This window comes from Marmota monax, unplaced genomic scaffold (genome assembly GCF_021218885.2).
Source record: "Marmota monax isolate L192 unplaced genomic scaffold, Marmota_monax_Labrador192_F-V1.1 WCK01_AAM20220418_F8-fsc00250, whole genome shotgun sequence".
NCBI lineage: Eukaryota > Metazoa > Chordata > Mammalia > Rodentia > Sciuridae > Marmota > Marmota monax.
This window is the reverse complement of record NW_026693876.1, coordinates 1,025,393-1,038,140: the sequence shown is the minus strand read 5'-3', so window position 1 is coordinate 1,038,140 and position 12,748 is coordinate 1,025,393. Positions and strand designations below refer to the sequence as shown.

Below are 12,748 nucleotides of genomic sequence, written 5' to 3'. Positions count from 1 at the left end.
TTTGTATAGTCAGTAAGGACTGACAGGAGGAAGATGACATTCCAAGGAGTTATGCACTTAAAAGAGATAAAAGCTTCAAGCGGAGAAGTTTGAAAGAGAACATTATATCCAGACAATGATGGTTCTGGTTAGACACAAAATACTTTAAATATTTCACCTTACAACTCTAACAGATAATGCCTCAAATCAGCAACTTGCTTGTTATCTTGCCTAATGCAGATATTTTTGTGCTTTTCTTTTTTCAGTGGCCATTGTAAGCAAATTAATAAGAGCCAAAATTTAAAGCTTGTATATGATCAAGTGAAATTTGTTCTTTTCTTTCTAAATTAGAAAACAATATAAAATTGAACACAAAATTAAATTAAAAGTACTCATAATTTCATCTATTCTAAACATCAGGTTTGACTTCCACATTGCCTTTCAGAATTTGTATATCTGGGCCTTTGGAGATAATTGCCATCAATGAGTACAATGTTATATTTTGTATTTTAATTTAATATTAGATGATAAATATTGATTTGCTTGTCCACATGGAACAATAGTTTCATTGCTGCCTAATATTTTTTAGGGGACCATACATTTTCAATCATTTTTCTATTTTGACATCGTTTATTCATACCTTAAAATAATGTCAATGTGTTTTTTATTTCCAGTGAATTATAACAGAGGGAAAGGGCTTTATCACAAGTTACTTTTGAGACTTACAATACCTATCATACCCACAATGCTAATAAATTTTACAAAAGTGATGACTGTATATAATCTTACCAATAGTTTGACTATTACAGATTCATTATGACACTGGTTTGAGTAATAATCTTGGAAAAAAGTTTTCTTTCTTACAAGGTGTATTTCAGTGGTGCTGTAGCTTACATCTTTTTTAATATAACTAAGTTAAAAGTTTTGTTCCTGTTTTTGTTTTTTCATGAATTTTTCTTTTGCATGGTGATTGGTTCTTTATTTTTTTCTTATAAATTTGAAGGATCTATTACAGGGAAAATATTTCTAATTTTTATTTTATATTATGTTTTAGATTTTAATTGAATTTGTTTATTAATATGTCAGTATTTTTCCTTGTGATTTCTAATACATTGTGAGAGAATAGTAGTCTTATTTGGAATATATATCTACAGGATGTAGATATGGATTCTAATTATATATTGTAATTTAGATTTAGTTAAAAATAATTAAAATGGTTACATTTACCAATTTTATCCATTTGGAGTTTATTTTAATATATACTATGAATTATGAATCAAATTTATATAAAAATCAGGTGCAGTGGAGAATACCTGTAATCCCATCGACTTGGGAGGCTGAGGCAGGAGGATCACAAGTTCAAAGTCAGTCTCAGCAATTTAGTGAGGTCCTAAGGACCTTAGCAAGAACCTGCCTCTAAATAATATATGAAAAAGGGCTGGGGATGTGACTCAGTGGTTAAGCACCCATATATTAAATTACCAGTACCAAAAATAATCCTGTGCATCCTGTCCTGAGATACCTGTTTATATGGATAATTTCATCTTTTCCGGTTATTTCGTATCTATTATATACCAGCACTCTTCTCCTCTCAATTAATGATGCTTGTAATGTCCTTTATTGTCTTCTTTGTCAGTTTTTATTGATATAAATGACCTTAGGCTTTCCCAAATAAATTGAAGTATAAGGCAAATGTTCCAAAATACACATAAATCAAAATCTCATAGGATTTTTTTCTAAATATATTAAGCCAGTGATATAACTTGCCAGGAGAATACACAAACTTGATTTTTAGCTTTCTTTTATGTGAACTTAAAAATTAAAAAGTATTTGTTTTGAAATAAGGAGTAGTGCTTAACCCAGTGTCATGATAAACCTGGACTGCTTGTGCTGCTCAGATGGTTGCTAGGATTCTTCAACATTCCTTAATCTGGCTTATGTTTGTCTCTTCTGGACAGCTGTAGACAACCTCTGGGATCAGCCAAAAATATGAATTGGGTAATTTGGGTGAATCTACATACCAGTTAAATGCTGTATTATTTGCATTTAAAATGGGCATTGCACCAAATAAAGATGGATGGTAAAATTCATGCTAATAATTTACACCAGATGGCAGGGGATTGGAAGCAATAGAAGGGAATGAACCTTGAGCCACAGAGGTTCTTACAGTGTAAGAGAGGTCCCAGGCACCAGTATACTTCTGCAGCAAAGTCAGGTCCATGCAAGCACCAGAAAGTTCTTTGTGGTTAGGCTGCCTCTGCCTTTGACAATATTGCCTTGAGAGGTTCTCCCTGGTACAAGCCCTAGGATCCAAGCACTGTGCTCTCATCTAGGAATGGGGACCAGTAAAGTTAAGCCAGCTGTCTCCTCTTCCTATAGACCAGCCATCCTAATCCTTGATGGACAGGGTACCCCCAGGGATATTTCAACCTTGGTGTTGAGGCATGCTTGGATTGGGAACGTGGGCTTGCCTTCCCCTGATGCCTGGCCTCTGGGCTCAGCCAGGGTGAAAGTATTGTTAGCCAGGAGCAGGGTGTGCTATCTCCATGCCCTGTTTGAAGATGGTGCTGAGTGCTTGTGTGCCCTGATCCCAGCCTTTCCCAACCCACATCTAGGTTCCTGTTGTTTCTGAAGGTGACAGATGACAGGAGTAGGAATGGAGCTATTGGGTTGGACCTGGGGCATCTGGAAGTGGGAGAACAGGTGTCGGAGGACCCGTCCTTGAAGGTGGTGGGAAGGCTTCCATCCATTGTCCCATTGAACCTCTCCTACAAAACACAAATACAAAGGAAAAAATATTTCAATATTATGACTGGAAAGTATTAAACTCCAAGGCGGGGCTCTTTTGAGAGCAGGGCCTTGTACAGCTGCGCTGGTCATAAATCCATGTGGTCTGCCCAGACACACCCAGATATTTCTGACTCTTATAATCAAGACTTCTCTCAAAAGTCTTTGTGCTTTCTGCTAACAATCTGAACCAACCTTAAGGATGTAGAACCTGTTTTTGAATGAATTAAAGCAAGTGTTCAAAGAAAAACATACATATTATATGCATATGTCCATTATATTTTTAGCATGTCTCTGCCATATTTTTGCAAATAAAATGTTTACTTCATAAATATGGCTTTGGATCACTTACTCTGTTTTCCTTGAAGACACGATCAAAAGACTACATACATTTGTTTGGTTGTTGTGGAAACTATTAGGCCTGAGGTTAAGCCTGTTTGCCCAACATGGAGAAATTTCAACAGTATTAAAGATTCTTTTATAAGAACCTGCAAATGGATATTTTTCTTCTTTATCAATTTTACTTCTTTCACTTTATCCCTAACTGATGATGAGGTTTATTTAGAAAAAATATTAATGACTACGAATTGTTGCCTGGTGTTCAATTGTCATGGTTGGTGGGAAGTAACTGAGCCAAGATGCTACAGAATCTGCCCAAAGAACCATCAGCACTGATTCAATAGGCATTTTGAAAATAAAGTTCCAGAGAAACAAAAGCAGTTTCAGGAGGATAATGGAATTCCAGTGCATCTAAAGAGCTGAGCGGCTGATGCCCTTCTGTATAGTGACACCATGATTCTTACAGTTGGTGGAACAGCATGTGCCATATAGGAGTTGGCTGTGGCTTCATCTCCCAAATGGCAGGATTGACCAGAGACCTCTCAGCAATCATCTGGTTCAGTTTCTTTCAGCTCTCTGTGAACCAGTATCCAGATAAATAGCTGGGCTCCTCTTTGGGGATCAATATTTATTGACTTGTACTAATTGCCACTAAGAAAGCAGTCTTCAATTTAAAAAAAAATGAAAGAATTGACTAAGAGCAAACTTTGAAAGAAATTTCAAAATTTTAATCTTAAATTTAAAATACATTTCTCTCTAATTAAAAATGTTTAATTATATTTAAAAATTTTTAAATGTTCTTGAACATGGTATTTTCTTTTTGTTTGCTTTTAGAATATCTTGATCACATTAGGAAGCTTGTTAATTGAATCTTATTAAATAGAATAACAAAATATTATGTGTTCTGTCTTCTTAACTATACCGTATCAATGCATGGATATATATGGAAGCTAAAAAATGCCATTTCATGTTTAGGATTACATGCAAAACTGAGAATCTGAATTTTGTTATCCAGTAGAAATCCCATGGCTGTTTTTGCAAAAGTGCTTGCTGTTTCCTGGCTAAGGTCCAGTCTAAGCAATAACATCCTACTCTGTATACCTCATAGCCCTGTGTCTATCATTAAGGCCCACTTCCTTGCTTCCTGTTCTAAAGAGCTGTGTAACATTGCTTGATTCATGTTAACAACTTTTTATGTACCATTCAGCAGTCCATGAAGTAAATAGTCTTTACATTATACCTATACTATCTGCAGTTTTATTGAATTTATATGTTTAAGGTTAACATACAGCTCATTGTTTAAATGGTAATCTCTTTGAATAAGTAGAACAAAATTCTGTTTAATCAATGTTTGATAAGCTGCTGTGCATGAATTTATCCTTCAGTCTGATTATATAAAATGCATCAAATGTATAACTTTATTGCCAAAACAATCATTAAGGGCCTTTCAGTGGTACTTAAAATTACCTGTTCTAATGTGGAGAGGAATGTACTCAATTAAATGATTCCTGAAATATTCTTGGTGTTAGCTCAGCATCGTGAATCAGTTGTGCTTTTGTCCACTGGATGCAGATCATTTGAAAATGGTGCTGGACAGCAACACTGTAAATGAAAAAGAAGGGAGAAATCCAGAAGGAGCATATCGTAGTTTAAATTGAAAATAGTACACATAAATATAAATTATTAATCTGATTTTCTGTAGCATCCCAAAGCAGGAAACATAACTTATTTTTTCATATAGAAAACAGCTTTAATGCTTTGAATATAGTTGTATACTTACACTAACATCTTTGTACACAAAGAGGTTAGAGTTGATTTGTATTAAATTGGTCAAGAGTAGAATTTTTAGTAAGTGGAACATGCTGAGTTTCAGCTCATGAAAGGGATTTTGAGAAGATCATGTTTCAATGCCTGGAATTTCTTTGCTTTTTTGTTAGCTTCTATTCATCTGGTGTTCTCTGCCTGGTTCATACCTGGATCTTTCCTGGTTAGCTTCCTTGTATATTCCCTACAACTCAGAGGCCGTCTTCTATAAAATTCGTCCTCCTTCTGTATGTGTATCACTTGATCTGTTGCAGATAGAAGGTCAAGATTCATTTAACTTGTTTTAAGTTTCCAACTACTCTTCAACTTCTATTATAACAGGCCTTCTGATATATGTATTTTGGATTCTCTTATAATGCCTTGCAAATAGTCATTAGTTTCACATACTTATGTGTATCTATCAACATGAAGACAAGAACAGTGTTTTTAAAGAAAGAACAAAAATTGTGAAAGCTGTTATCAAACCATGCAGAGCCCCAGAAAAAAGCAGTGAATAGTTGTTTGAATGGTAATCTCTTTGAATAGTGGAACAAAATTCTTTATTATCAAGAAATCACTTTTAGTAAAATGGAAAAACTATAAGGAGCAGAAATCTGTTCGTGGAAAGGAAAAGGAAGTAAGGAGTTGGATATTGATCTTGCCAAATGAAGCAGTGAAAGGAAATATTACATTGTGAATTTCTTTCCATTATTTTCTCAAGTACAATCCAGCAACTCAGATTAAGAGAACAATGGCTGAGGTGCTGGAAATAAATCCAACCCATCTGATAAATCCCTAGGAAACAGAATAACAAAGTTATTGAAAAGGGGAAAGACCTTTTCAGTTTCAGACGGTTATTTTTTTAAAAACCAAAAGTCATCATCTGAAGTGTGACATATTTCTTATGTTTTTAATAATGTATGTTACCTTGGCATTTTTTTTTGTTTTTAAAAATCTATGTGGAAAGTTGAAATATTAATGACCTATATCAATAACTTACTACTAAACCAATAACTTACTACTAAACCAATAACTTTTCTACCTTAAAGTAGAAAAGAAGATACTCTGGTCACTTAGAAAACTAAGAAATTCTTATTGGATTGATTGGTATCCTCCCTGATCTGGTAGCATGGCCTTCAGGTCTATCCTGGAGGTTCCACGATGTGGTGACAGTGTAAGAAATTGAGGATATGAAGGCCTGAGTATAACCTTTACTCTTTTCCCTCTCCCCCTTCCTCCTCTTCTTGGGCCAACTAGATGTACACCGAGTTCATCCCCTGAAAGCAGTGACAGTGGATATCAGTGCAGTGGGGTGATCGTATGAATCATGTGGTGGATGCTGTGTCCTGTTGCAGGCACATGGTGTGTAGCCCTTAGACGGGACAGCTGCCATCACCTAAGCTGCTGCTATCCGTCTACTTTGTGAGGCTGTTGTAAGACTCAAGGGATCCATTGTATGTTACAGAGTACACTTGTGACTTTTAAAACTACATATCAAGGTGTGGGATAGCTGGGTCCTGTGGTGGTTTTATTCCTAATTTTTGAGGAATCTTTATATTGCTTTTCAGAGTACAGCTACATCAATGTTTATAGCAGCACAACTCACAATAGTCCAGTTGTGGAACCAGCCCAGGTGCCTGTCAATAGATGAACAGATTGAGAAAATGTGATTTTATAATATATATATATATAAATTAGACACACATATACCCCACATTATGATGTATACATATACACACACACACACACACACACACACACACACACACAATGGAGTTTCACTCGGGCACAAAGAAGAATGAACTTTTTGCATTTGCTGGTAAATGAGTGAAACTGGAGATTATGCTAAATGAAATAAGCCAGACTTGGAAGGGGTTGAATGTTTTCTCTGATATGCAGAAGCTAGAGCAAAGTAAGGGAAAAGGGCGGGGGTGGTCATGATCATAAGAATAGAGGAAAAAAATCAATGAAGTGGAAGAAAGAGTTTGGGGGGAAAGTGTAGAATGATAAAGGGGAAGAAATGTGAAATGAATTTGACAAAATCACATTGTGTGCATGTATAAATATACCACAGAAATTCTACCTTAATATCTATAAAGCACTGATCAAAAATAAATAAAATACCTGTATACATAGATAGCTACAGGTTGTAACTTGTTACAGAACTTAGTTGAAGTATAGTGTTTTTTTAAAGAAAGTAGCCAGAATAAAGAATTTGGTTCTCTAATTTGAAACCCTGAACTTCACTTCTTTTTTGAAATATCCCTTTATTTCTGGAGAAGAAAAGTATTCATTAGTGGTCCCATACAACCTTTTCCATGCTGTTTCTGCCCTCATTACGTGGTAGTGTCATTACATATCTGCATTTTTATTTTCTCCTTCAGACTGTGGAGACTTCGAGGGCAGGGTCTGTGTTATCTTTAAGGTACTGGTGGCAACCACATCTAATAGGTGTTCCATGTATGTTGACTGAATACATGTGAGAAGGAATTTTCCAAAAGTTTTCATTGCATGTTTAATTATAGTAAGCACTAGGCAAGAGGGATAATTTTCTTTAGTCTATTAAAGAAAATATCCAGGTTTACAATAATAGTGACCTATGAGTATTGTTTGCCTTAAATTGGGAACTCTGCATATGGCCCAACGTACATATGGTCCAAAGGAAAGGAGGTGAAAGTTAGTGATATATTCATTCATAGAATGGAGATCTTGGAAAAGTGGGAATATTTGTAAGATGCCTAGGTTTCACAGTGTAGAAAATGTTAGTTATCTTTACCTCTTTCTTCACCACCAAAGTTTTTCAATTTCATTTTCTCTGGACCTCAGATGTTCTTGTCTGTAGAATATGGGGATTAAACCAAATGATTTTTAATGCCCCTTCTAGCTCTATGATTCTATTTGGAGATTGATGGTTGTTTTGTTTATTTTTGGTTGGGTGGATTTTCTTAGTAAACCACTGTATAAAATATGCTGAATAATGAATGCAGAGAGCATTATTATCATGCATGTTTATTCTTCCCATGCTTTTATTATGGGCACTGTTATCAATTTTACATTAAAATGAGGTAGAGACAAGACACTGAAAAGCCCGATTTAAATCCTACCTCTTTTAGACTGAGCGGTGCATGAGAAGATGAAATACAATAGAGATAGCAATGGGTATGGTGAGGGGGTGCAGTAGCTTCATAGTAAGGGGTATTAACCAATTTTGGAGTTTGGATAAAGAGAAGAGAGACTTTGGATTGCCTTTGAGAGTTCTCTTTTAATTTTACAAGCAGTAGAGGCCTGTGTTCAGGCAAGAAGTGAGGACAAAGTTTTACCTGCTGAATGTCATCAAAAGCTTGGCAATGGATGAAACTAGCGTGAGCAGAAAGGAAGGGAAGAGGAAATTGCTAATGACATAACTGGCACAGGGCTCGTTGAATGAAGAGAAAGACTGGAATGGAGGCAAGACCTGATAAGGAGGGTGACTGATTTTTGCCCCATAGTCCTATCATTCATTTTTTTTTTAAAGGTGGAAAGAATGCTTACAACTGGAGTGTTAGCAGCTTTGGCAAGCTGTTACCTCACCTGAGTATTTCTCTTAACTGATAAAAGATGTATCTCAGCTGTTCCATGTGGTTTGCAAAAAAAAAAGTTTGTTAATGAGCTTTAAGAGAGATTTCCTATCTGTGCTGAAAAGAAGTGTCTAGTTGAGAGTCTCTGGTTGAGTAAAATGAAGACTAATCAGTCCTCTTATTAGCATCCTTTGATCCCACTCTTGAAGAAAAAGTATGTATCCAGAGCCCTTTTGTTTATCATTACAGGGATTATTGTTGCATGTCTAAACTCTATTCTTATACAATTGTTTTTTGTTTCCTGGCATTCTTTGTATTCCTTCCTACTTCTTGAGTTTTAAATTCTAGGATTATTTCAGTATTAAGCCATGGAGGAACATAGAAGATTGGCTTGACAGTGCTGCTGACAACTTATATGTCAGGGTGTAACTGTCTGGCGTGTTCATCACTGTTTCGCATTCCTTTGCAAAGTATGCCTTTGTTTAGTCTTGAGGGAGTAGGCTTCTCTCATTTTCCATACACTCAGGCCATGGCTAATGACGGTTCTGCTTGGTATGGAATGCAGATGTTTGCATTTGCACATGGTTTATCCAATCACCTCTCCATTCTTTTTGCAAACTGCAAGGTGTCTAATCTCTGGTGAAGGACTGAGGCATTTTTATCATGTAATTTCTAAGAAAAATCACATGAGTAATGGCAGACAAATTGTGCCTTCTTTCCAGTTTACCTCATTTATTTTTAAAATCCTACAGTCTGTTTTTGTACCATATGTAGCATGTTATAGAAAGCCTGGCTAATTAATTATTGTTCTTTGAAGTTAGAAAATCCTTTTCTAGCAGTATGTCTTTGAAGCTAGAAAGAGTTTGTAAAAATTAAATGTGAAGTATCTTTTGTATGTTGGTGTTTTAGTTGCACATTATAATTTTGGATGCCAGCTCTATCTCTGACATAAAATAGAAAACTTCTCATCTACCCTGGGAATTTAAACATGTCGGTACACATGATACCCAGATGAATTTTAATACCGTCACTTCAGTATATGGATGCTTTCTGGGGAAAGTAATTGATACTCATAAAAGGCCACTTCCAGATTATCTGTTTTTAAAAGTTTTTTTTTTTATAAAAAAATAAGTTTGGGGGATTAAAATCTTTACTCCAGATATGCTGTATTCAGTCCCCAAATAATATGAATAATATATGTGTATATCAATATATGTATATTTATCTATATCTCTATCTTAACCCAAATGGAATCTGAGTTCTTTCTCTGGAACTGACTAATGATTTAAGTCCTGACTCTCCAAGGAAGGCTGAAGCCTGATCTGTTCTCTGAAGCAGTGGTGTATATAGTATATCAGGACGGTCATGAAAGTGGCCCAGCCTTAAAGGCAATCATTATCTAAACCAGTGTAGAATGGTGATAGTGACACCCAGCCATCTTGGCATTTGGAAAAGGAGTTATAGGACTATCTCTTGTACTTTTAATGTCCTCATACATTTAATGTCTCTTCAAATTCTTAAGAACACTATGGGATAGGCAATGAGTGTTCACTTTTTTCCTTTGGGTAGCATTAAAATGTTTTTTATGAACTAATTTAGACTTACAAAAAACTGCAGACAAACCTACAATTTATAGTTGGGAAAACTAAATTAGAGGGTGAATAAGTGTTTCATTTAGATTCTAATGACAAAGTATGTGCTCAGTAAATAATGATTGACTGGGGAGAGTAAGGAGGAACCCCCACTGGGAGCCTGTGGTTCTTTGCCCTGTGACATTTTTGACTCCACAGGTTAAAAAGTCCACTCTTTTAGGTATGCATACCACAGGGTGAATGATAAGTTATTCTTTGGTAGGTATAAATTGAGAAAGAGTCTTTGATATTTTGCTAATTATGTGCCGTTAATCAGTAATATGTAGTACACAGTGAAAAGATATTGGCAAACACAGTAAAGTCTTAATTAATGCTGTCAATTAATATTTATTGATCTTTCATTTTATTTTTACAGAAATTGGCCCAGTGACAATTACCACAGATCCCAAGAAATTTCAATATGAGCTCAGAGAACTCTATGTTCAGGTGAGTGCTTGCCTTCAATTTCTTCTTGGGGGAATGGAAAACCATGCATGTTTGGCTGACTTTCCATATTTTTTAAATCTGAAAGAAGTAAATTGTTGGTTTTTAAGGGATGAAATACCACTTCATTTTTCTGCCAGTGTCCAGAATGAATTGAACAATAAGATTTTGGAATAAAGAGAATGGTGTCACTTATGTATTATCTAAGACAGAGTTGAGTAGCTGTTTGGCCCCCTTATAGAAGATATTAGTTGACCTCTGCTCTAGATGAGATAAGGAACAGTTAATAATCCTGCCCCCCAAAATATGAATGGCTTAACTAAGGAAATTTTGATATTCTATGCTGTTAGTTGACCATTGAGATTTTTGGCTGTGAATATAATTTGGTTGTTAGAGAATAAGAATAACATTTGTTCCAATACTATTCTAAAAACAGAATATAGATATCCCTCACTTACCTCTCCCCTCCAAATCATCATTGTCTTTTTTTTTTTACCTTTCCGAATTTCTTAAGTCTATTGACTTCTCTTCATTTCTGTTGACACCATCCTAATCCAGTAACTATGTCATTAGTCTAAACTAACAGAGAAAAGCATCTAAGTGATGTTCTTGCATTTCCTCTTGTTTTTGTTTTCCAGAACTTTCTCTAATCTGTAAACTAAAGGATCTCAATATGCATCTCTGATCATTTCGTCTACTACTGTCATCCACTTGTCCCCTTTCCTGTACCTCATCAAATTCTTCCCGTGTTTCTGAGTGACCTGAGATATGCCTCCCTCTCAGCCCATCTCGCGCCACTCTGTCCACTGGGCTCTGCAATCCTCCTCCAGGGACTTGCATAGAATCTCCCTATGTCTACATCCCCACCCGTCTTTTCCTGAGAGTTTGGCTCATGCTGTCTACTAACATAGGAAGTTCCTGTCCTTGATCCCTTAACTGAGTTTAATATCTTACACTGATAATCTCGTCTTGAATATCATTCCTCAGAGAACGCTGCCTTACCCTTCAGGCTTGGCTGTATCTCACTACCTCTATCAAAGAGCAGTTGGGGTTTCACATTGAAAGATTGTGTCTGACCCAGCTCATCATTAAATCCTGAAATAAAATGCCTGATGAGTAGAATGGACTCACTTTGTGGTAGTTTGTACATTCTGGTATATTCACTCAATAATTTAAGAGTTCATATCAGAGTTGGAGGTATAAAACTTTGATTGGTTTCACTGTGAGGTGGATGACTTGATGAGGAACTGTGCACAGTAGGAACTTAGTTGGGGAATGAAGTGTGAAACCCAAAATTTGGTATTCCCAGTATGTATTCAGTGGTGACTCTGTTTTGTGCATGTGTCTATTTATAAATCATATCGTGAACTGAATTGCAGTTAATAAATCTGTATGTTGATTTATGCAATGACCCTTGACTTTTTTCTTTTCCTGAATTTCTTCAGAAAATGTTTCCTCCATCAATGCTCCATTTCCTTTCTCTTCTGCCATGTCATTCTCTTGTAAGTCAATATCTTGCCACTTATTTGTTATTCACTTTTTTCTTCCTCCATAAAGCAAATTCCTTGCCACTTTGCATATCCAGATTCTTAAAAAATAGAAATTTCTATGGTTTTTTTTAATTTTTTTTTTATCTTGTACATGGATCATGGAAATCAAAACTGCATTTTCCGAGGTGTCTGTTTATGTTCCTGTATTCTGCTGTGAGTTCCCGGTGGCAAGAGCTCTGTAGCTCTCATTTGTCTCTGCTCCACCTGGGAATGAATTGGTATACTTTAAACCACTGTTGAATAAAGAAATGCCATTTGAGGGCGCTTCTTTGAAAAGTACCCTTTAACATCAAAGCTATGTCAAATATAATTGAGACTTGACTTGGTGGTTCAATTCTACTTTAAAAACCTAATGTTTTCATTGCCTTATAGAGATTGAGAAGAGCCAAGTAGTGGAGATTTCTAGTCGGTAGAATCTCAGGGAGGGATTTACTGTATTCATTCATTTTTTTCTCCTCTATGAGACTATTCCTGAAAATCTGGCCAGAATGAAAATACCTGCATTCCCAGTGAGACCCGGCACTGGCACTCCCTGATTTCCTGTCTTCTGCTGCAGGATTTGCAGTGCTCTGTTTGTCCCAGGGAGAAGGACCCCGATTCCTGACTCACCATGGACTCCCTTCTCGGAGCTCTCCCAACACCTCTGGGATTGAATCTG

At 36.0% G+C, this 12,748-nt stretch overlaps 1 protein-coding gene across 2 annotated transcripts in view; it reads left to right on the top strand.

Annotated features, from left to right (window-relative positions):
- The window catches only part of Hmcn1 (hemicentin 1), a 390,873-nt gene that overhangs the window by 85,616 nt on the left and 292,509 nt on the right, over positions 1-12,748 (top strand). For both annotated transcript variants that reach the window (XM_046462680.2, XM_046462681.2), the window contains exon 2: positions 10,473-10,543. In XM_046462680.2, coding sequence (XP_046318636.1) covers positions 10,473-10,543 — 71 coding nt within the window. The remainder of the gene's footprint in view (positions 1-10,472; positions 10,544-12,748) is intronic.